The sequence below is a fragment of the Wyeomyia smithii genome, chromosome 2 (assembly GCF_029784165.1).
Source record: "Wyeomyia smithii strain HCP4-BCI-WySm-NY-G18 chromosome 2, ASM2978416v1, whole genome shotgun sequence".
NCBI classification, from domain to species: domain Eukaryota; kingdom Metazoa; phylum Arthropoda; class Insecta; order Diptera; family Culicidae; genus Wyeomyia; species Wyeomyia smithii.
In genome coordinates, this window is record NC_073695.1 from 263,185,930 (window position 1) to 263,212,358 (window position 26,429).

General features: G+C 38.0%; 1 protein-coding gene across 1 annotated transcript in view; it reads left to right on the forward strand.

Moving 5' to 3' along the window:
- Nucleotides 1–25,688, forward strand: part of LOC129722115 (zinc finger protein sens) — a 49,282-nt gene extending 23,594 nt beyond the window's left edge. The window contains exons 5-6 of the mRNA XM_055675351.1: nt 9,854–10,004; nt 23,562–25,688. Of these exons, the coding sequence (XP_055531326.1) occupies nt 9,854–10,004; nt 23,562–24,082 (672 nt within the window). The 3' untranslated portion in view covers nt 24,083–25,688. The remainder of the gene's footprint in view (nt 1–9,853; nt 10,005–23,561) is intronic.
- Nucleotides 25,689–26,429: the final 741 nt, after the last annotated feature.

A 26,429-nucleotide genomic window follows, 5' to 3' on the forward strand; every position in this document is an offset into this window, starting at 1 on the left:
TATCGACAACAAATGCCAAGAAAAAAGGGAGCTTTGTAGCCGCAAGGTTACAGAGTCCGCTTTGATAAGCGAGTGGCGAGTCGAATCTTAGTACAATCAGGCCGTTTGGTTGTCAAAGAACTTCAACATGGTTTAATTCTCAGGCTCTCCACAACATACCCTTCCTTCAAGCTGAATTCTATAGTACCCCTGCTAACTTTCTTTCTAACAAAAAAGTCCCTCTTATAATAAAACTGTTCTGAGTAACGTATAATAGTTCTCTTCAGGGAATTGTAATTATGGCGCGGTCTTGGCTGGAGGAACGAGGTTTCGATAAGACTCCTTCCTCTTGACAAAATAAATCCTTCTTATAATAAAACTGATCTCAGGAATATTTATCCTCTACAGGGAATTGTAAATGGCGATATTGGCACGAAAAACGAGGTTTCGATAAGACTCCTTCCTCTTGACATGATAAGTCTCTCTTAAAAAAGTTAACCTGGCCAGAGAGGAACGTTAGGTGTAACCTCAGTTCAAGGAATTGTAATTTGGCGATATTGGTAGGATATAGACTGTTCCGAAAATTATAAATACATCTTCTTTCTTGAATAAAACAAAAAAATACAGGATTTTTCGGGTCATTTTATTCTAAAATATAGATAATGAGTGTTTTCTTTCCAGTTTCAATAGGATACGCGAGTTCTCTAACTTTTCTCTTAACACTACTCATAAGCTTTTGCACAGTGTGTTCTCCGACCATTTTTACCACTTTAAGGCAATCTTTTTTAAATTTTTCAACATTGTCCGCTGGTTTGACATATTTCCTCAACTTTGCCTTGGTCAAAGCCCAAAAAGTTTCAATAGGGCGAATTTCAGGGCAGTTTGGAGGATTCATCTCCTTTGGGACACATGTGACATTATTTGTTTTATACCACCCTAGTGCATCCTTAGAGTAATGGCAGGAAGCAAGATCGGGCCAAAAGATTGGAGGATTGTTATGCTGCTTAACCATGGGTAACAACCTTTTCTGCAAACACTCTTTCACGTAAATTTTACCATTCATTGGGTCATTCGTAATGAATGGACGAGATATTTTCCCATATTCACAAATGGCCTGCCAAACCATTACCTTCTTGCCAAATTTTTCGATGTGAATGGCTTTCATTGGTCCAGGGACATCTTTTCTCTTCGGTGATGTATAAAATTGCGGTCCTGGCAGAGTCTTATAGTCCAGTTATATGTAGGTTTCGTCATCCATGATAACACACCCCATTTTTTTGGTCAGAAGTTTGTCATAAAGCTTCCGAGCTCTCGGTTTCACAGATTCAGCTTGTTTTGAATTTAGTTTTGGCTGCTTCTGCTTCCGACGGGTCTGCAGACCCATTGTTCCCTTGGCACGCATAACGTTACTCGCCGAGGTTCCAAGCTTTCTCGCCACATCTCGTACTGATACTGAAGGATGCCGTTTGTAGTATTCCTTTACCTTTTTGTCCATTGTGGGATCAACAGGCCCGGGTTTTCTACCACGTCTTGGGGTATCAGTAAATGTGCACTCTTCACAATACTTCCGCAATGCGGTTTGAACTGCTCCGACACTTATACCTTCTTCTCTGGCTAATTTTCTTATAGAAAGACCACTCACGGTGCCCCATTTGTGCACAATTCGCTTTCTTTGCTCGGGAGAAAAGCCACGCATTTTCAAAATTTCGCACTAAATGTTAGAAAAAATGACAGCATCTGTTTCTTTTGGATGTAAACAACAGGACGCAGCCAACGTTTGGTTGAATACTGCACGTTATTTGAAATGACGGTTGATCGTAAGTGTATTTATTACTATCGGAACGGTCTATAGAAAGAGGCTCGGTATAGTAGAGCAGTAAGCTTGAAAACAAAAGGGTGAATTCTCACACACAAATGAAAAGCGTATCATTCACTTCAATAGTGATACTGCCAATAATATGAAGTGCGGAATACAGAAAACACCTGGGCAATATATATCACAATAGATCTAATCTCTGGTCGCAGTGATGAGTCCACACAGAGGAAAAAATGCTAAGAAAATTGTTGACGTAGAACCACGCCTTACTTTAGTAGGGCTCGCCAGAAAATGCATATTATGTTACCACTACGTCACACTATCACCAAAGCTGCATATGCGTGATCGAAATTATTTTGACACAAAAAACTGATATTAGAACCATAGTGTCAGCAAAGTTGTTCCATTAATTATTTTCGTTTTTATAGAAGTTATAACTTTGTTTTGAGTCCAGTTAAAAGTGAGAAACGAATTTTACTTTTCTCATTTTTGCATAAAAAATCTACTTTGTTAGACAATGTTGGAGCACATTTTATAACAATAAAACTTTATCGAACAAAACCATTCTTCTATCTGGCTATCAAAATGTACTTTTGTGAATAAAAGTTTTTATAGTGATTTTCTACAATTTTTCAATACTCTACAATGTTGTTAGCTATAATAAAACGCACAATTTCACTGAAGGAAGTTTATTTTTATACCTCATATTTTCGAAGTTATCGGAAAAGGAGCAGAAACTATAATGCATTAATTATATAAAAAGTCATTTTATTCATATTCAAAATATTTAAATGTACGAAAAAGATTCTCATTTCGTGTTGGCAAACAGTGAAGCTCTCAGTCATGGAAGCTCTTCTTGTATCGGATGAAAGCAGATAGCAGCACTCTCAGCCACGTAACAATACAACACGCGTGTTCAATCTTGCAACTCCGGCTGAAGGGAAACTAAATTCGAACTATAAACCTCTTTCTAAAAGGTTTGAATATTTCTTGTAATGAGTATTTTTTAAACGAAACTAGCAGAACACACTAATTTTTTATTGTAATCAGATTTTCTTCGTCGTAATTACATTTTAAATATTTTTACCTTTTCAAAAAAAAAAAAAAGACAATTTAACGATTTTACAATTAATGCATTTTCGACATTTTTGACGTTTTTAAAACTCCAGTCGTTTTCGATATTTCTGTTTCATTGATTTTAATTATTTTTTTCTGTTCTTCTAAAACTCTAATATATTTTCCGAGGTATTTTCAAATATTTACTTTCGTGATCATTTAGAAATTAGTTTATTTCTCATTTATGTGCACTCGTTCTTTCTTGGATTTTGGTGCCTTTCAAATTGAAAGTATTATGCAAAACTGATTTAAAATTACGAAGTTTAGTAGAAGAACAGTGAATTGAATGAACATGGAAATTAGTTGTTCGACCAGAGGATGTTGAATGAGAGATTTAAGTTTTCAGAAATACAGAAAAATGAATCATAAGATTATAGTTTAAAGAAAAAAAAAACATTCGACATATACCATATGAAATGTATCAGGAACTTCTCAGACTAACTAAATCCAATCAAAACTTAAAAACACGAAAAAATATTATTAGGATACTTCTCTCTTATATATAATCAAATTGTAATTAAACTTGTCCAAGTATGTATTCCATGTTTGAACATTCGGAAATTTTTGACACTTATAATATATTGGGTATACCATTATCGTCTATTATCGTCAGGTTTTACCAACTATCGTCATGAGAGTAAATAACGTTCTAAAGCATTATTGATGCATAATGCGTGCATGATGGTTCTTCATGATGCAGAGTATCTTCCTGCAAAACATTAGTGCAAAAGAACCCTCCGGACGATAGTTGGACAAACCAGACGATAATAAGCCGCTGCCCTATGTAATTTTTGAAATTTTTTTATTTGTGAAATTTTTTCATTTTTGACATTTTCTACCTTTTTGAAATTTTTGACAGCTCTGATATATTTTATTTTTTTGTAACTTTTAGCATTTGAGATCTTCTTACATTTTTGACATTATAAACATTTTTGAAATTTTCGACATATTTGACGTTTTTGACATTCCTGGTATATGTGACATTTTTCACCTGTTGTTCCTCATTAAAAATTATTTACGTTTTTGTCTTCTTGAACATTTTTGACTTTCTTGCCATACATATAGATTTGACATTGGCAACATTCTATTTTTTTACATTTTCGACATTTTAGATATGGTATCGAACGTCTTTATCAGTGGTTTTCTTCGGCCCCTTTTGCATAAAATTGCTGCAGAGAAACTGCCGAAGAAAACCACTGACGAAGACATTCGATACCCTATGACATTTTGGATGTTTTACCATTCTTTGACATTTTTGACATTTTTGATATTTTTGACATTTTTGACATATTTGACATTTTTGGCATTTTTGACATTTTTGACATTTTTGACATTTTTGTCGTTTTTGATATATTTGACATTGTCACGTTTTTGGCATTTCTGATATTTTTGACATTTATTTTGATATTTTCAATTTTTTTTTTGACATTTTTAATATATTTTGATTTTATTGGCATACAGTTGAATCCCTCTAAAACAACATTTTTTAAAACGACAAATCTCGCTATAGTCGAATCTCTCTGTAACAACATATATATATATATATATATATATATATATATATATATATATATATATATATATATATATATATATATATATATATATATATATATATATATATATATATATATATATATATATATATATATATATATATATATATATATATATATATATATATATATATATATATATATATTGTAGACATTTTTCGACATATGTTGACATATTTTAGACATTTGTTGACGTTTTAACAGTTTTTTACATTTTTGACAATTTATGACATTTTTTAACATTTTGCCTAATATTTGACATTTTTTATATAAATCAAATTCCTGTAATTTTTTTCTATTTTAACATTTTTGACATTTCTAACATTTTTGAACATTTTTAGATTTTTTTAATATTTTCAGTTGTTTTCACATCTCTGACATTTATGTGTTTTTGACATTCTGTGACATATTTTGACATTTTTTGACTTTTTTGTCATTTTTTGTCATATTTGATATCTCTGACATTTTTTACATTTCTGATATTTTCGGCGTTTTTGAATGTTTTGGCATTTTTGACATTTTTTTAGTAACACTACTTATAGTAACAGTGATTTCTAAACAAAATTTCAATTTCGTTTTTATCCTGCACCAAAAAAATGATACAGGGAGGGCCCAGCCCTTGCATAAACGACACTCCCAGCTTGCTTGCGAGATCTCGGACGAAAATGTAGGGATTCCACTTGAAACTGCTGGCCACTCTTTTCGTCGTTTTTGCGGCCTTCGGAATTCGTTCTTACCTTGATGTTGTTCTCCTGGACAAACGTTCTCCAAATACTTTTATTACGTTTAGTGACGGTTGATTTGGCCACATTCAATAATTTCGCTAAGGGGTCATCCACAAATTACGTAAGGGTTTAGGGAGAGAGGGGGGGTATCCGAATTTCTTACGAATGCTTACGAAGGGGGAGAGGGGGATTCAAGATAATCTTACGTAAGATTGAAAAAAATAAAAAAAACTGAAAAAAAAGTTTACAAAACTAAAAAAAAAATCAAATTAGTTGAATTATTTATCGCTGCGATCTTAACAGTCGAACCTTGGGAAAGCAGTGAATTCGCCGTCGCTGGGTGATTGCGTGCTTTACTTCATTTCTACTTAATTTTGAATTTTGTTTACTTAACGTAGTATTAACTGTATTAACTTGTTTTGTGTTATCCTCTCCGATTATGCTATGTGTAAAAAAAAAGTTCTACCTTCGAAAATTTTTTTTCCCTAAAAAGACAATATTACGTAAGATTCGTGGGGGGGGGGGGGGGTAGAGGAGTAATGCAAAATTTTACTAAGCCTTATTTTGGGGGGGGAAGGGGGGTGGGTCGAAAATTTCGAAAAAAGCCCTTACATAATTAATGGATGACGCCTAACTTGGGGGTGCGAGTAGTTCGGATTCTCGCGATATGCGAGCAACATTTTGGCTGCGAAGTCTGTATATAATAAACAGAAGGTCGAGTTCCGAATAGAAATGTAGCACCAAGGCGTTGCATTGCTTCTCTCGCATCGACACCATTTTCACAACTGGAGAGCAATCGTCAAAATCAAACATCTTGAAAATGAGAGGTGTCCAACTTTTTTTTCAAACATAGAAAAAAATGGTCAATTGAACTTGACCATTTTTTTACCGACCACCCTTTAAGTGTATTTCATTCTAGAATAAATTTTTGTCTTCTTCTTTTTTGATTTTCAAAAAGAACTTCATGTCGTCTGCATAAATTAACACATTTAGTTCTATGAAAATAAAGGAAATGTCGTTAACGTACAACTTGAAAGAAAGATGTCCTAAGTGAGAGCCTTGTAGCACACCAGAATCGTTTTTGAGGTTCGTCCGTTAAATTTATTTATTTGTTGGCAGTTAGTTAAATATGATTCAAGCTGCTTCACAAATTCTGGCTCAAGCCCAATATTTTGCAATTTGAGAAGTAGCATTGGTGTCCTATGCGATCGAATGCCTTGCTTGAGTCTGTATAAAAGGCTTCTACGTGGTTTCCGTTATCCATTGCATTCAAGAAATACATATGTCAGATTCCCGGTCAGATTTGGAAACAGGCATTAGAAATGAGCTCTCCATTTTTTTTGGGAAGCTTCCATGTTCCAGTGACATGTTGAATAACCAGAACAATGGAGCAGTGAGTCCCGATGAAAGATTTTTCATAAATACTGGCGGGATTCTGTCAGATCCAGGACCTTTTGAGGCATCTAAGTTATCCAACACTTGCAAAATATCATGAACATGAAGTTGGTTTGCCTAGAACTCAAACGAAAAAAATATAAAAGATTATAGTTTTTTTTCGTTCCTGTGAATTTTGGTACTCCTGTCCAAGGTAGAAGTGCGCAAGTTATTCAGAGATATTGTTTTTTCGTAAGCAAACATACAAGTGACGGACTCGGCAAGCAATTGCTCTGCTGCCTTTAGACACGTTTCCAAGCTCGCTAGAGGCTGCCAAATTCACAAAAATGTTCAGTGTTATCTATCCATCCATCCATCGAAATGGCATGATAATATGATAATATTGATTATCATTTGTATATTTTTTATGCTGTTTTCCAGCAACTAAAAGTCACCATCTTGGAACTTGAAAATTGCATCTGGGGACGAGATCTTGCTCTGGGCATCTTCCTCGTTCTTGAAACACTTACATTTTGTGGTATTTAATCGGTTAAAACTGTTCTATAGAAATTGTAATTCGCCATTTTGGATTTCAAAATGATGCTTTGAGTTGATTTTCGACATCCGGATATTATCCCGATTCTGAAAATACTTTTATTCCATGGGTTTTGACGATTCAGCACCGTTCTTCTGAAACTAAAAGTAACCTTCTTGGGCTTAAAATTGTTTTCTGGGGTTGATTTCTGTCTGTCCATATCATTTTTAGACTGGGTGGCTTTTGGCCATAGAAAAACCTCTAGTGCGAAATATTTGATTTGAAGTTGGAATTATTGAAATTATTGCAAAGGCCTGTTTTGTATAATGAACGGAACAGCTTACTTCTGAGACTTCACCGCTTCATTTTGCCTGTGCTCGATATAATGATGGATTTCAAAGTACAATTCATGGAACAGTTTGCGTAAGAAAACATTTTTTTCTCAAGAAGGCCCATTTTCAAATGTTATCAAAAGTTTTAGGCATTTGAATTGTATCCTCCACCCCCAAAATTATTCTGAAATAAAAGTGCTAATCCGATTATAATACCTTTCGATCACCCTGTTCCGATCAGGAAAAAAATTCTGTGGTCAGATAAAACGATATATTTTAACGGATTCTCGTCGGATTTACTATAAATATTTTTTTCTGTTAACTAGATGAAGATATTGCTTCAATAAACGTTAATTGTTCGCATGTGATCCGAAATTAATGGTAAATAAATTGTTTGAAAATAGCTTAAGTAATTCCATTAATTATACATTACCTAATTTATATTGCATGGGTTTTGACTATTCTACATAGTTCTTTAGAAACCAGAAATAACCATCTTGAACTTTGAAATGTTTTCTGGCTGTAGTCGTTTGCCACAAACCAGAAATCACCATTTGGAATTCAAGATAGCAATTGATACTCAGCTTCTTGGTATTATCCTGGTTACGGAGATACCCAAACTAAAATATATATGAGCTTTTGAGGCTTAACTTCAATAAGCGGAAGTCACCATATTGGATTTTTTTATTGGTCGCTTGAGTTTTTTTAAATAAAAAGGAGAATGGTTAGTAAAGTTTGTGTGTTGCGTCCTGGTTTTTCAGCATCATCCCATTTTCCCATTTTTGGAATCGGTGTAATTTGGTCATTTTGGGCTGTTTTCCATAAACCTAATGTCGCCATCTTGGAATTCAAAATGGCTTCTGGTGTCGATGTGATATGAGACTATGTTAAGCCAGTTTTAGGATTTGAGTCCTATAGTAAACTCTAATAAATATTCATTTTTATTATTTTGGTGGCCTTGAAGAAAAAGATATTGTTTGAATTGTTGATAAAGCATTTTGTGAACCTGGAATTACATAGAAGGTTCAGTTAGTGGCCCTTCTTGACAAAAAATAAATGGTCAGCGTACAAGTAGTACTTCTTGTTATCCAGGTGAAATTAAAAAAATGTTGATTAACTTGTGAGGCTTGCCTGAACTCAATTTCAAGTTCGTTTGTTACTGTTTCCGATCATTAGATTGATTAAATTTTTTTCTTTCATTTATTTCAATTATTTTATCATGTTTTGAGCTCTCAAGACTCCACTGCTCTCTTCTAAAGAGTTTTATTGCAACGTTAACTATTTTAGACATTGTAATGCATACCGTTTTCGATCAATTTAGACTTGTTTTTATTGCCTGTTTAGCTTCTTTTAACCTACAAGCATACATGGCTATAGCGGGTCTCTAGTTATTTGCTTGCTTGCTTTACCTAATCCAGTCTCCAGTAACAAATCGAAGCTTTTTTTTCTTGAAAAAAATCGGCTATCTGGGACTTACAAATTTTTGAGCTGCGGCCAATGGAACGTAAGGGATAAATTGACCTTCGAATTTCGTTTAGCGGTAGGGCTCGAAAGTTTCCTCTTGTCGAAAAATGTCCTCGTACAAAATTTCAGCTCAATCGACTTTCCGGGACTTAGAAATTTTTGAGCAGGGGAAACTCCCACATATCACTTGTCCTATTCTCAACTTTACTTCATTGGCAATCTCACTTCACGAAGGTGATTTTTGTCACCTCACTTGAGGTGGAATCGGGAATAGGTCTCAAAAAGTGAAGTGAGCGTGAGAGTGAAATATATTTCACCGTGAAGTGACTCCCGTAATAAGCACCATTATATTAAAAATCCCTTTCACGTCACTCAAGGCTTTCATTAAGGATTTTTCATGTTTAGTCAATGCTGTTGAATAATACTTCCAGTATTTTTCCCGAACATATTTTTTTATGATGACAAATTTTTCTTCTCCTCCTCCTACAAATTTTACCCAATTTCGTAAAGATATAAATAAACTTAGGTGTAGTACTGGAGCTAGCCTTAGTCACACATAGAAGCAAACTCTCCAAAACTATTGGGTTAGAACAATATTGACTAGATTGGTAAAGATTCATGAACCATAATAATTACAAAATAGTAATGGAATACACTTTCAAAATTTTTCCCACAGTATTACAATTGTAGCGAAAAATATCTGAACAAAACCAAATCACATAATCACTACTTTGTCACGGGTCTGGCCCACAATCAAACAGCGCTTATCAGCTGTATTTTTTCTTCTCCCGCTTAAATTAACCTCACTCAAGAATGTTACCCCGTAGCCAGCCACCAAAGTAAAACAGAAAATGTAAATTTTATTATTTTAATATTTCCCCCTTTACTAACCACTTTGTGTTTTCATGTTTTTCTCTCTCTCTCCATCTCTATCGCTGCTGCATGCTGGCCGACAGTGCAAACAGTGCGGCAAAACGTTCAAACGCTCCAGCACGCTATCGACTCATCTGCTGATCCACAGCGACACCCGGCCGTACCCGTGTCAGTACTGCGGCAAGCGGTTCCACCAGAAGTCCGACATGAAGAAGCACACGTACATCCACACCGGTGAGTATTGTGATCGTGTGTCCTTTTCAGTTTTTTGTATTTTTCATCCTGGTTTCCAAGAATGACACGGCGGAAAAACCGCATCAATCAGGCAAATTTGGTACACACAAACATTTGCGTGCCAACCATTTCGCGCCTTACTGTGGTCGTCTGGCTGTGGTGGGTTAGCAGCGCAGCATCTGCCTGCCACCTTTTACGAGGCGAGGATCAATCAGGGCGCGGAAGAGAGGCTGAAAGATTCTTGAACTTGACTGCCGATCGGCAGGCAGGGGGGCGAGTGTGCTTTTTTTGTTGTTGCGGTTTCAAATGAATAATGAAAAGCACGAGCCAACATAATTTTTTGCGCTCGATTCGTGCGCCTTGGATTTTTTTATCTTTTATTTCGGAAGCGCGTCTGCCACATTGGACAAGAAGGGGGTCAGTGATTTTCAGCTGCCGCTTTTTTAGTGCCGGCATGTCCGTGCGCCAGTTTGTTGGGGTGTGTATATTTGTGGGATAAACAAAATCTGTACGATCGTGGCGCGTGGTCATCGTGGTGGGAACGAAGTGAGGTAATACGCTACACGAAACAGGGTGCCTGACATAAGGGATGCCCTGGCAGATGGCGCCCCTGCTGGGATCTCACCGCAGTAGTGTTGCTAGCACGATCTGTATGGTCAGCGAGTGTCTTGCCCTCTTCTCGAGTTCGGTTCGGAATTTTGCTCGGTTCGCTTTATAATAGGTGTCGGAAAACGTATCTTGTTATAGCTTGATTCATTGTTGTGATTACAAAAGAGTTTGTGGAAAAACTTGTGTTTAATGATTATTCTTTTTTTTTCAAAATCATTTGTTTACTGCAACTTTGTTATTAGTTGAAATCCTTTGCTTAAACATTGTTGAGATATCATTATATTTCAAACTAATGAAATTAACCGCACCAATCGATGAGGGACCACCGAAAGTCGCAGCCACTTTCAAATGAAACGAAATTAATGTTCACCGGTAATTATGGGCATGATAACATGCAACTGCACAGCCAGAAACGGCTCACCAAACCGCATGGTGCGGTTCGAACACAGTCGTTTCGAACGGCCGGCCGCGGCGCTGTCCGCTGGCATGTTTGCAATTGTTCTCTTTCAATTCGAACAAAACTGTTGCTTCCTTTTTCGGTGTTCGGCGGAAAGTTGTATCGTTCGCTGTTTCGGGTGCTGTGGCTTTGTCGTCTCCCGCCGCGGCCAAGGTATCACAGCATAACATAAGTGGCGTGTGATTCATACAATATGCCGCACAAAGTAAGGAGAAACAAAAAATCAATTCCATTACGCTCTGTAATCTGGACTGAAGCGAGTAAACCGTGCGCCTCCATCAGTCGCGTCATAAATTTATGATTTCACCAAACAATTAAAATCATATTACCCACCAGCAATCCGTGATGGAACGAAACGTGCTGAGTGTCGTCTGTCGTTACCGACTATACCTGTAAATTACGCAGGTTTTTTCTCTCGAGTATTAGACAACCAGCAGACTAGTGTCATACCGAGAAAACTATCATTATTATGTAAATAGAAAAAAAAAAACTACAATGTTCTAAATTGGAAATCAGCGAAAGGTACACAAACACACGCCTACACGCGCACGTGTGGCTCAGGCAAAGTGATTGTTTGCCCCTTGCCTGGCGGATGGCAAGCAGCAACAGTAGAAAATGCTTTTCACGCCGATAGGTGCACTTAAAAAGCTACCACCACAGTTGCGGCGGCTCGAGACCACTTTGGCCGTGGTTTATATCTTGATTTAATTAATTTAATTGATGTGTTTGCATGTGTACGACTGTTTCGAGTTCGAAGGAGTGCGATGGTTGTCCCAGATAGCCACCCGTAGGGTGGTGGTTGAAATTAGATGGGTAGAATGAATTATAAGTCCTGGAAGTGATTTTTTTTTGTAATGCTCGGTTCTTTAAAAACTTAAAATTTCTACAAAATTTGCTCTTAATTAAAAAAGTTTCCTACCCTGTTTCAGAAAATTTTCGGTTTAGTTCCATTCCAAATCCCTACGTGAATTTCCAAAATTCACAGTAGAAATATCGACACATATTACTTTAGAGATACATCTGAATTAGTTATTGATTTATCTCCATGTATTGGAAGAGAAAAAATTTGCCTTTAATTTCTACTATTAATACTGTAAGATGCTGGTTACTTACTTTTCTTTTATGTTGACAAGTCATTGACTACCCTTCCGAATCCTTAATTACTCGATCTTGGGCTAGTCCTCTCCAATCGCTCCTAACAATCCCAATTATCCACACCACACATTTAACGGGTATGGGGTCTACCACAAAGGCGTCAATTTCTGTCAGCCTTCCTTTTGAATATTGTCTTCGCTAGTCGCTACTCCAACATTCGTGCTGCTTGGTATACCTCGTGGTTCAAGCACCTGCGCCACCCTCCATTCTCCAGTTTGCCGCCGCTCGAAGACTCCAAGTGCTCGCCGGTCGGCCTTCTTAATCAACAAACATTTTTAGCCGTAGAGTACCTTACCTCACCTTACTTCAATCCGTCCAAAGTCCCAAATGGGTTCGAAAATACGCTCGCTATACTGACTAAGGGTGACACGAATAAGCTTAATTAGTTTTCTATTATGCCATAACTCGTTGCGCTTAACTGAATCGTATACCACCTTGAAATCTATGAACAGATGATGAGTCTGCAAGTTTACTTCTCTGAACTGATCGAGAATTCGACACGAGGTGAACCTTTCCCGGAAAACTGCACTGGTACTCTCCAATATAGGCCTCAACAGCCTTAGTCTATTAAACAAGATTCCGGGGAGATCTTATAAGCAGAATTGAGGAGTGAAATACCTCGACAATTACTGCAATCGAGTCGGTGGCTCTTTTTATAGACTGAGCAAAAAAGTACGCCCGACCAGTCCACTGATAGCTTGTCCTCGGCCCAAACTTTTAAGATGAGTAGGCTGAGAGGCCGTTCTTTCCAGATGTTTTGTGTTTATAGCTCTCTACAAGCTTCCCTGACTTCGCTCAAGTTCGGTGAATCTACAGCTTGTCTATTATCCACTATTGCTCTTCTGATTCTGTCGATGGCTCTATCCTTTTTGCTGTTCAACAACACCTGTTGTTACCAACGCATGGCCACCAGCATCTCATCGGTAATCAGATTCCCTTTCCTGTCGTTACATGGCTGGGATTGGCACACTCTGATCCCTGATTCCGTTCACCGCTTTGCTCACACAAAAGTGACGCTAATTTGTCGATTCCTGTTCCTCCCGAGAAGTTTTTGGCGCGAAAAACAATCGCTCAAAGTTTGACAGTTTAGAAGTGTTGCTAGAGGAATTAGAGGAACGTAAAAACGGAATCGTTTACACTCTATTAAATAACTACCAAAAGATGGGAATATAACACTACAACTCAGCCATTCCTGACCAATGATCGGTTACCGGCATCCTACTCTGGATTAGTAAACGGAATACGAAGTTCCTTCTTTAGTTTCCCGATTATTTCTGCCATTGTGACAGGTTGGTACTGCAAAAAATGTACTCGAAAATCGTTATAGTTGTTGGAAAGATCGATGCGTAGGAACAATTCATCCTCGGTACCTGGCTCCATAAGACGGCGTACACTCTTCAGTCGGAAATATTTATCTCCTCGAATCGATTCGCAAGCCCGTTCGCAGTCGTTCAACCATCTTTCGGGCATACATGACACTGCGCCTGCAAACAGTGAAACTAAGCGACTGAAGTAAGAGAATAATCCGAAGCACTTCTAGTATCATGTTAGTGAATCTTCAAAATACAGCCGAACTTTCCATCCCCTGGAATGTATCATCACCCACTCGTGCTGCCTAGAAGGTGCTACAAAAGCAGCATGCGGAACGGAATCCAGAGCCTTGCTTTCTTGACGAAACCCACTCTTAGAGTCCAAAACTGAGAAAAACTTCTTTCCCTCAATCCGCTTCCAATGACCATCTATAGGCGGAATAGGACAACTATAGAGCACCGTTATTTAGCTTAAAGCCCGATAATCAACACACAATCGTCGCTCACCGAATTTTTTAATCATTAAGACAGCCGGAAATAAATACGGGGAATTGCTCGGCCGAATAGTGCCCACGGATAGCAGCTCTTCAATTATGTTATCAACTTCAACTCTGTCGAATATGATCGGACCGAAACTTATTTGTGCATCGAAAGTCAGCCTTAACCTTATATCTTAACCTAAGAATGTTCCCGCACCGGAATTGGCGAAGTTAATTCGGAATTCTCATTGATCACTTCGAGCAGCTCGTGTTGATGCCCTTATTCCATCTTTGAATAGATCGGAAATTCGTCTATTCTGTCGAATGCGTAAGTTTCCAGAAAGGCAGTTTCGGCAGAACCACTATCGATATGTGATATGTGTTGTTTGTGCAGAAGGGACAATTTTCCAGAATTCGATATATCGCTCCTGCAGCCACTCCATCGGCCTTGTTTTTAACGGGTAGCCATCTCGTATCTTACTTCTGACGATGTAAAGTCAAAAGGATTTCACTAAACACGCTGCAATAAAACTTTGCGATGGATTCAAAACTATTTATTTTAAAACGCGGCCAGTCGCTACGGTTGTTCGCACAAAAGTGACGCTTACTTGTCGATTTCTGTTCCTTCCGAGAAGATTTTGGCGAGAAAGATTATAACTCATAGTTTGACGGTTCGGAAGTGTTGCCGGCAGAATGGGAGGAACGGAAGAAATGGATTTTCACACATTAGGGAGATAAAATCAAAATGGCGGAGTCGTATACACTCTACTAATAAAATACCCTAAGAAGGGAGAATATCATTACTCACCTAAACCAGCACCCGACCGGCGTAAATCATCTCTTTTAGATGGTTCACTGCGTGAGTGGGAGGAGATGAACCGGCCACCTTCTCATAATAAGGAGAATCTGTATGTCCAGCCATATTCACCTGCGGTTTAGATATATATCTGTAGGAGATTCTACATTACAGAGCTAAAGAGTTCCGATTGCTCGAGACTCTTCTACCTTTTGCCATTTATTTTAGCGTTATTTTGAGAGCGTTACAAAGAATTGCGACCAAGTTAAGATTAGGTCAAGAATTTGAGTCCCTGCTGGACAACAGTAAAAACACGCTCAATTTTATTCAAATAATTAGTGCCTGAAAAATAGACTGAATTAATATTTTTTATAGTTTGAGATTTTTTCTTGAGCGTCTCATTGTGTTGTAAATTATAATAGACATTTGAAGCCGATCGCAAATTAAGGAAAAATTAACTGTTCTAATGATGAGTCTGTTCTAATGATGAGTCTAATGATTTCAAAAGCAACTGGGGAAAGGTATTAAAAAAGAATAGCAGGAGGGTGCTATCAATGACACGACCGCATGACGTAGGACTACGATATTTTATATATTTTCTATTTAATAGTGCATTTTTACTTGCGCTTTGAACAATAATTACTATCAATAAAATATATGAATGAAACCTTATTTATATTGTCATTTCCACTTCCCGGATATTCAAATAAGAAAAGCATATGTTCGTAGCTTGTAGTGACAAGACAAACATTTGAACTAGCGAATTCGGTGTATTGTTTTTTTCTCAGTAGGCAGCGAATACAAACCTATTTGGTATTTGAGACCAGAACGATTTCAGTACTTTTGTAGTAAGCATGTACTACTTACAGCCGCCAGCAGTACGGGTGAAGCCTGGCACGAGATGACCGGTACTGTTTTGTCTTTCCTCCTTTCAGCGGCTAGCACCTAGCATCCGTATGTCATTGGTACGGTTTTGGAATGAAAATGATGGGGCAAAATGTCCGAATGATACCTTTTATATCAAGGTTTCATCAGTTATTTCAGTTCAGTCAGTAAGGGAGGAGTTAAGAAGAATAGGGAATGGTAAGGAAAGTAAAAAAGCATTGAAAACAGAAAGTGACGGAGTAAAACAACAACAACAAAACCAAATCGTTTAAAAAGTCAGATCGATTGTATCCGTTAGTGTCGGCTGTGCTTGGGAAAAGAGGTAGTGATTGACTGCTCTGTATGATTTAGACAATCGATGTTTTTTTTTTACCAATTTTTCAATAGTGTATCTCAAACAAAAGGTTGTTTTTGTTACATAAATTTAACCGTAAAAGAATTTCTGCTTGATTGATACCTAAACCTCGATAACCTGATTATAAATGACTAAAATATAAGCGCTCAAAACTTGACTACTTTTCCCTGGTTGAATTACTAGATTTTCAAATTCAGGTACCTAACTTCCAGATAAACGTAGTCCTACGTCAAAATTATTGAAAATAGGTTGCGGCGGCTATAAAGAAAGAGAGGCTATCAAATTTGATATTGTTAGATTGCTTGTATGAAATAACCTGAAGGAATTGAGCGTGAATACAATAATATATAACTTTTCATTGGAGAAATCTTGTAAGAAGATGTTCGAAAAATTTCTGACCAATTTTTGTTGAGTTCTCGAAGACAAATATAGGTTTCAAATACGTACGCTCAAAAACGGTTTTGGTTTTTTTGGGGCTCTCACACAAGACTCCACCCGGGCCCCAATTACAGGTTTCGGAACTTGTTGAAATTATTGGACACTTCTCATCATCATTCACATCTTTATTTAACAACAGACTTCTAACATCTGTTATTCCATACACGGAATCAACATAGTTTCAATGTATACCAATTCAGAAAATTTAGTTCAAAATATATCGGACCGTTTTAGTTTATATTTATATTGAACATTAGGAAAATCAGATTTTCGCAGAGAGAGGAAACTGGCAACAAGGCCGAGTGTTTGTGCGCGTTTTTATCTCCACGTAATTTTTTCAAGTGTGTTTTGCGCGAAAATAAATGGTGAAATCAACTAAAATTACAAGTGTTGGTGTTTCAAATAACAGAACTATTGGAATATACAGCCTTAGGAGGATTTCGTGCGAAATAAGTGATACGATTTATTTAGATTTTTTTCTGTTCGTGTTGTTTGCGTTGGCATACTATATGCTCAACTGCAATTGTTTTTGACATGTAGGCGGCGTTGTATTTTCTTTCTTTGATCATTGACGTGTAGAGGTAGATTCATACAGATGTGTTTCGTATGTATTTTTGGTTGAAGGTAGAGGAAAAATAAACTAATTTTTTACTAAAATGTTTGTAAATAAACAGAGGCTGTCTTGTTCATACGAATGCGTCACTTAGGACTTTATTTTTAGGGTTTCGGGTTTTGTGTTTCGAAGAACATTGGACTTTGTTCGCCTGGGTCTTATTTGTGAATGTTCAACTAAGAGGTGAAGCCCCTTTAGGCTGGCTGACTGAAGATTGATTTGCTACTAATGAAAGTTACGTCAAACCGGTGGATAAAAATAAGCATAAAACTAAATTATTAAGACTCTAAACTCTACGTATTCATTCACCCACAATTACAAATATAAAACAGTAAAATTGCTATATAAATTCTAAAAATTCAACTGATAAAATACAAATTAAACTAAAAAGTCGATAAATCACAATAGCTTCAGCTCTTCGTAGCTCTCAAAATTCATACCTACACCCAACGCAAACGGGGAACATTTTATTACTTAAGGGCAATTTTTCATTACTTATTGTGTCTTATGATTGCGCATTATACACAAAGGGTAACAAACAAAAAGTAATAAAAATTATGCCGGCCACACGTTTGTATGTGTTTCTGGAGGAGAACATACAGCCAAGCACCGCAATGCATGTGTTAGCAAGACTTCACTCGCTGCATTTGTATTGATGCAACGATCACGTTCATTTTTCATCCACACATAATCATAATCTCAACCGTCAACCTCAAATGTCCAATTAGAAACACTTTCGTTTCGTCCCCCAGTGTTTACTTGAAATGGAAATATGTAATACTGTCTGACCAGAGTTGCCGAAGTCGCGAATATTGTCTGGTTAGGCACGAGTATTGTATTTTCAAACAGGTGCAAATGAGTTTCCATGAACCAATGAGTATGTGTTTTAGATATCTTGCAGGAAAGCGGATGTTTTTGTTTTTCTCGCAGTTTACAGTTTACAGATCGTGATGTCATTTCAAGACGCATTTCAAGTCTTTGAAATCATCATCGTTTGCATACTCTATGACGGGGAAAATGCTGCTTGGCAGCTCTTGTCATATTTTTTCTCTACTCCGTATGCGAACTAATACACGCACACCGGATGAATTGGAGATTGAAGAAACTTGTAACATGTGCAACATATGCGACGGTGTGTGATTTTTCTTTGCTTGAGATAGAAAGGGAGCAGTTTCGACAGAAAAAATCTTGCATGTGGTTGAAAAGACCATTATTAGATAGTCGTACTCCCGTAACACGTGCTTAATATATGGAAGTATGTGTTGTTACTCGACTGGGGAAGAATTTTATTGCCTTTAAAGTAATAGGTTTGTTACCCAAATGGCAATTTTGCGCTATTGCTTCTAAAGTAATAAGGAAAAGTTTTGCGTGCGGTTTAAAAAACATTTATACTGCAATAAACCAACCACATGACGCGCTTGGAAGGATGTTTCATCAAACCGGTGATCTAGCGTTCGCGTATATGAAAGCTAAAGAATTGCTCCTTAAAAGACTTCAAACGCATATAAGCAGTATATGAACAACACGTGCAGAATGATAGTTGCCGGGTTGCCGTTTGAAATGTTTAAATAACTTTTATTAGGCTAAAACGGCCACTGCTGAATGGAGACCTTTAAAACGCTTCAAAGTAGCAAATATTTATTAGTGTTGCTGGTTATCTCTTGCAAACGTCTGAACAACTTCTTTTAGGCTAGAGTTCCACTATTTAAAAAAAGGCTTAAACAAAAAAATGTTGCAATGTTTGTAAAACAAATAATTTAACGTGTTGTGCCAGCTGCTTCTTTACTGCTTTTATTCCACATTTGCTTTCATGAAGGCTTGCATTTTTTTGTTCACAACATTTATTTGAAACGGCACAATACAAAAAAAGTTTACCTGCCTCAATCATGCGTCAAATTGACTCCCGACTCTTGAATAGTTAAAATGCAAGTTTTTCTTCATAAATTATCGATGAATGGTCACTACGGTGTTAACACACCTATAAATAGGGTTGCCACCTCTCTGGGTTTCACCCGAATTCTCCGGGTTTGGGAAGTGATCTCAGGGTCTCCGGGCGAACGCGAATTTTCTCCGGGCCTGGGAGGTAGTTTCCGGGTAGAAGCAAAATTTTGCTGAGCCAACGAAATCATGTTCAACTTGCTCTGGAAACGTCATAAGTCATACGCACTTAATAGCCAAAAAACTCAGATATAAGGCTGAGTATCTCAAGAGTTTTTGGGATTTTTTAAGAATTTCGTCTCCCAGTTGGTCTCCAGGTACGATGTTGGCCTAACAAGCCAATCGTCGTATGTTCCAGTCTCGGCTCGGGAGAGACTGTTAGTGTTAGTAAGATCGTAGCACTAGCCTCGCAATAGTCCTTAACAGTCGGCTGCGAAGTCTGTGTATAGTAAAACAGAAGGTCGAGTCCCGATACGGAATGTAGCACCAAGGCTTTGCTTTTTACGGCTGTTCAGTTTACGGCGAATATTTATCAATTTGATAATTTCAATCCGATTATTTAGCTGACATTGTCACAAAAATCACCGAGTTCGATCGGCTTTTGGGAACTGCTAAGATGAATAAAGAATAGTTCATTTATTTATAAAAATAGTTTAGAATAATTTTGTGTAAATAAATTTTTCTTTCTGAGCGAAGAAATTTTAACTTTTGCAGTCATCATCCCCTCCCCCCCCCCCCCCCGCTAACGACTTTCAAAATCTTTGGGTAGGATATCCACATCAGGTGGCAACCCTAACTATAAATAACGAGCACCAGAGTTCAGATTTAAATATTTCTTCATTGATTAGGAAAAAAACGGAGTCAAATTGACGCAGACTGTCTTTCCAGGGTTAGAAGAAGAAAACAAAAGTTGAAATTTCGCTTTTATTGAATTTTAATCGAAATGATATATTTTCCTGAAATGAGTCATTTTGGGATCACTTATGAGTTCGGATGTTAGTTTTCACCAAACGATGTACGTTTTATTTGTTTTAGTTTTCATAATGCAAGTAGATTTAGCACCATATTTGTTGTATGGTGAAAATGAATTATTTCACCATACCGTATTTCGTAGGCGTTTAAGGTTTTTTATCAAACCTTAAAATGTCTGAAGAATAGATTTTCGTTTGGTGTACAACTGGAGAATTACTAATAAATCAAGTAAAAATAAAATATTCTCTACGGACGGTAAATGTGTGCTTTTTGGAGATTGGTTGATTCTCAAAAACATGATAAATATTGCATCACAAAGTGCTATTAAAAGTGAAGTTAAGCTAAGTAAAAAGAGGCGCTTCTCTGAAAAGATTCGAAGACGTGTTTTTAATTTGCTTCTGATATCTGAAGCACTACGTTACGCACGAAATGTCATATTCAATCATAGTCTTTTTAAGAATAAAAACACGAGCTGCTTACGAGTGAAATATTTCGGTTGCAATATTTCAAAAACTTAGGTATCTTGTACTGCTGCGAATTATGTAGTAAAATGCGTAATTAGATTTTAGATACTTACACAGTAAAAAGAGTACACTTTTTAAGAGTTATTTCTAGTGGTGGGCACCGCGAACTGTAAGTTTAGCCACGCTAATCACTAATTCACTAACTGGAGAATTTAGCTCGATGATCGCTAAGCGCTAAACGCTGAACTCATATTAGCGGAACTATCGCTAATCGCTAATCGTTAACTTATTATTACGTAGACTGTCATGTGGTTGTATTTATTGCTTATTAAAACGAAAATAATTGAATTATGGTGCTACTTACTAGGGTGCTAATGGAAATCGACTTTTCGAACTCCGTTTAGCGATAAGGTTCAACAGTTTCGTCTTCTTGAAAAAAGTCATGCAAAGTTTCTGTTCAATTGGTCTTTGAGAAGTCGTGCCTCATAACGGTTGAAATTTCCTTTTTTTGACCAATTAAGAAAAGCAATGATATCGAACATTACACGCACCACTAGCTGTGCTTTTTTTCCCGGTCAAAAAAGTGAAACTTCTATCGCTTTGAGGTACGACCTCCCAAAGTCCGATTGGAATGAAATAAGCGAAATCGCTAAACTGCTAACTGAAAATTAGCGTCCCTAGTTAGTGAATTAGCGAAATGGTGCCCACCATTGGTTGTTTTGAAGGACAAGTTTAATAATTTTTGTCAGAGTGGTTATATTTAAAAGACCTATAATTGAAACCTAATTTTGTACAGTTTGTCAGTGCCTTAGAACACACTTTGCAATGTAAAAAATCAATGTGGTTGAAGAGAATTTCCAAAACTTCAACAACTCGGCAACAGCAAAACTGTTAAAAATGTTTTTTTTTAAGTTACCATTTTTATTACAAATGGGTTCTATTCACAGCAGCGATTCTAAACATAAGGCTCGAAAACTGTGGTTTATTTCCACGGTGAAGTGTATTTGATATTATAGGTTGGAAATTCTATTCTCACGAAGATGAAATAATACAAACAAATTTTTCGAATATTGCCTGATAAACTTGATTCTTTTGGACATCATGTCCCTCAATAATTCGGAAATCATAAACCGGCAATGAATCAACAGACACTGAAATTTCAGAAAAAAAATGTTATCTGAAATAAATGTTTGAACAATAATTTTAACAATGTCTGCGAACTGGAGAGCCAAATCGTAAAACAACGCCAGAATCACCTCCACCCTACCGAAACAGGAACCAGCAATCGTGGTGTGTGGTTGCGCTGCGCAAACCTCAGTCCCGCGCAAGATCAACCAAAGGCAGCACCACTGGGAGTAACTCAACCGGTAGCCCCAATCCGAAACAATGATTACCGCGGCAAAACAAAACGTCCGTAGAAAAACAAATACACTTATTGGGAAAGCAGTCCCGTTTTACAACCGATATCCTTATACGGCAGTCGGCAGTCTTTGTGCCCCGGCGGCGACCCTGCTGACACATAAACATCGAGTGCTGGGCAACCATGGGCAGCTGAGCGACTGCGGAGTGGATGGTTCCCACCATCATCGGTGGGGATCTAGAGGGTGCAGGATTCAGGAGGGAAATTTATTAATTCGAGATAACTAACTACGGCGCTCCACTCCGCCGTGCCGTTCGATTCCGTGCGTCGCGCACCGGTGGAAAGTGAAAACAAAGAGTTGATTTTCCTCTTCCCCTTGGAGGGGATACTCAGATATACAAATTTGAACAAATTTATTACCTCATTTTCTAATGGAGAGCTGAATCGATTCGAATGAGGACAGAGACTGGTGAAGGGTTAATGTTTATTTTAGAATTGCGTGTCAAGGTTTTTTTTTTCTCACTAGCACGAATAGCATGGACCCATCCCTTCGGTAATTGGAACTGGTTGAGTGTTTCCGGAACGGGGGAGGCTATATGTTAGCGGAGGCAGGGCATTAACAATCACAATTTGTGGGAAATTGAAAGATTACTACTTTTGGTTAATTGAATACTGGGTGACTAACGAGTATTCGGATAGGTTAAATTTCCACTATTGACGTAGTAAGTGTAAACATTTCCAAATTCGAAATCGGTTCACGGTTCACACCTTGGGATTTTCCAGACCGCTGATCCCCGGTACAACAATCGATCGCATTGTTCGAAGGCCGCTCGGGTAACCGAGAAAACCAAATTTACCTCTCCGAAATGTGTAAACGATTTGAACAAGTCGATCGCGCGGTGATGGCCGGAAACAATATTTGTCTGGATTTGGCGGGAGTAGCGGCAGCACAAAGGATTCGATTGTCGTTTGCCGCCACACACGGTAGTAGTTGGTAGTAGCTACTCGCATTTGGTGCGATCGGTGTCACTTGTGTCAACAGCAGCAGAACTCGCACGGGGAGGCTCGGAATGAACCACGTCGGTAAACGTTGGAGCTCAGTTTTCTCGGACAAATATTGACGACAAGTGACGCAAGTGTTTGTTTGTGTAGGTTCCGAATAGTTTAGTTTGCGTAGTTTTTTTTTCGAGATCCAACAATGTCAGGGAATGTTCCGCGAAAGGATCGCGTGCCAGTACAGGCTCCACTTAAAATAATGATATAATTTTCTTTGCGAGCGACTCAGTGAGGGCCAATTTTCCGTGATTATTAATCACATTAAGCTGTTACTTTAATGCGAATTTAATTCACTTACCGGGTTTACTTCGTCTACCCCTGCAGTCACGGTTCGGATTGTTGGGTGCTTGTTGGTAATTTGTTTTATTCTGCCTCCTGGTTCTGCAAGCAGCTGTGATTGTCTAGATGCAAAGCCATGCGCAGGATTTTGGGAGGATTTTGCATAAATAATTCACATAACAATTATTCCCAGCTTGTGTAAGTTTGTTCCGAATTGAGACAGCTTTTGGGGTTCGTCGTCTGTTGCCAGCATTAGATGAGAAAGAACTTTTCTGATTGATTATCTGGCATTTCATGCCTTGTCATTGTGAGTGTTTCAAGTGATTGAATAAAGTCACGCAAATGTACACTAAACACTAAACGCAAAATTCTCTATCTTTTTATTTTCCAGGTGAAAAACCGCACAAATGCGTCGTCTGCCTGAAGGCGTTCAGCCAGAGCTCGAATCTGATCACCCATATGCGCAAGCATTCCGGCTACAAACCCTTTTCATGCGGGCTCTGCGAGAAGGCCTTCCAGCGGAAGGTGGATCTGCGGCGTCATCGCGAGGGCCAGCATGGTGACATCGTTGGCAGCGGGGCATCGACCATGCTGCCCTCGGAGGACTACAAACCGCTCGATAGCAGCAGTGCCGCCACTAACACCGCCACCAGCATCGGCGCTCTGGCAACCACAATGAACAGTACCGAGAGTGGAAGTCCCGGTCGCGATTCACCCAGTTCAGTAACAGTGGCGGCTCTGGCAGCAGCCGCTGCTGCCGCCGCCGCCGCCGTTTCCACTGCTAGCTCCGGATTTCATCATCAGCCGCACCACCACCACCACCTTCACCATCACCAAGAACAGCACCACAGCCAGCAGCTCCTGCGTCACCATGCGGATATTAAAATGGAAGTTAGCAGCAGTTGTTCTTGATTCCGTCCGAATTGGATCTTTCCACCGATGCCGATTTAGCTTTTATTAATGTTATTTTTTCTTCAAAACCTGGCCTAATGATGATTTGTTTTTTTCTTTCGAAAAATGAAAATAATAAAAAAACACCGAGGGCACGATTACCAAACTAACCGGGCAAAGATGCACCGACGGACAACAACAGATGTTGCTCAATTTAGGTGCTTCTCTTCTGGCGACGGCTGTTGGAAGGGCAAACCGTCGTCGCCCACTGCTGTTGTACCGTTCTGCTTCTCGCTCGTTTGCCACACGCGTCAGATGACGTTTCGGTTAGCTTCGTGTTTCGTTTGTGCCTTCCCTCCCGTCCCTAGCTTAAGCCGCCTTGGCGCGAAATGCCCGCATGTATTCGCGCTAACCAGTGATCGATAATAGAGTCCTGAAATACCTGTACAGCCTAGTGGGTACTATCCAGTCGAGTTACAGACGTACTGTTCATAGTTGCATAAGTTTTTTTCTTTATATAATCCTAGAAAATGTTTCAAGCCAAAGCTACAACTTTGTTTGGCTATCCCCTGATAAAAAAGCGAAGCTTCAAAAACCAAAACCCGTAAATTAGCGTTAAAATATTTTATTTCTACATCACTAGAACTAGCCTGTAAATATCAGTAACTTATTTACGAAATTAGTTTTTTTTCACTTACTGTAATTTTTAAATACCGTCTAGTCTTCTGCATAGAGAATGAAACCAGCTGCCCAAATCCAAAAGGATTATGCGCAGATTTGGAAAGGGGGAAACGAGAGGCGCTTTTGTTACCGAAACAACGTGTCAGCACGGGGTGGCGGGTGTGCCACCCCAAATTAACACACAAACACACATACACACACACACACACGCGTTAGTCATGAATAGAGTTCGCACTTTTATTCACAAACAGCTACCGAACCAAAGACTCTATTTGTAAACTCGAGAAAGTCGAAGGCACTTTTGTAATTTTTGTATCTCGAACTGTTGCTGTTCCTGCCTATTATTCGTCTCCTGCTGTACTGTACATTTCCCAGAGCTACTTCATTCGGTAGGTCCTTAGGCACTACACTCCGTCCGCTTGGTCGTACTTCTTATGTTTTTTTTTTAACAAAAATATTTTGATAAAAAAACAAAATTTTTTCTTCAAATTTTCATTTTCAAAATTTGTTATTTAGTGTTTAGTGCGTTTAGGGAGGAAACACACTCGTTAAGAGGGATGGAGGAGAAAACAAAAATCAGCTGAAATGAAGATCATCCAAAAAAAAAAAAAAAAACACTGCGTAGACGCTAAGGAATCAAGTTTTTTTTCTAATTCATATTTTTAGCTAATAGTCAACCGTTAGCTCAATAGTAACTTATGTTAGTCAAATATTCTGTGTACATAAGGGAGACACCTGACGAATATGAGTCATAATCCTTTTAACTTAACTAGCGATTAGTATTTACTGCTATTTTCTATTCATTATATCCGAGTACCGTACGTAATAGGTTTTACGTTGCAAACTGTAGCGCTAAGTAGCTGAACGTTGTATATTTTTAATACAATGTATTCACTGTAAAAAAATCTTCAAACTTGTAACTAGGAATAAATGCAAGGAAATCGTACTCCGCTGGTTCTATCTATATCCGAATGTCATTTCCCTTCTTCTCAATTCTTCGGTTCTAAACAAAGGCGTAAGTACTTTTGCTGAAAAAAAATTAATTCACCTAGCGGTCAGACCCAGCCATTTTCATTCAATTTTTTATTTGTAAAAATAGATTTACATGCACGCTTCAATCCAATAAATGTATATTCACTCTTTAGGTTCTAAAATGTTGATGTTGTAATCTTTACATATAAAAATGCACTCAAGTCTGTTTGTCTGTCTGATCCATATAGGCCCGAAAACTACCGAACCGATCGACGTGAAAATTTGTATGTAGGGGTTTTTGGTGCCGATAAAGGTTCCTATGATTGTTTGAGACCCCTCCCTCTTCTGGAAGGGAGGGGTCCCATACAAATGAAACATAAATTTCTGCACAACTCAAGAACAAACCAAGCGAATGAAACCGAATTTGACATGTGAATGTTTTTAGAGGTAACAAAAATATGTCCATAATGGTTTGACGCCCCTCCCTCTTCTGGAAGTACATGTTTCTTCACAAATTTTTGCACATCTCGCGTGGTTTTAGTGGTAACAAATATGTTCCATAATCAACCTCAGACAATATTTTGGATTGTAGGATGGCAACTTCCGGTTTCTGGAAAACAGCCGAAAATGGCCGATTTCCACCCAATATAATAATATCCGGATCTAGAATAATACACAGGAGCTAAAATCGACCACAGATAGCATTTTAAATTCT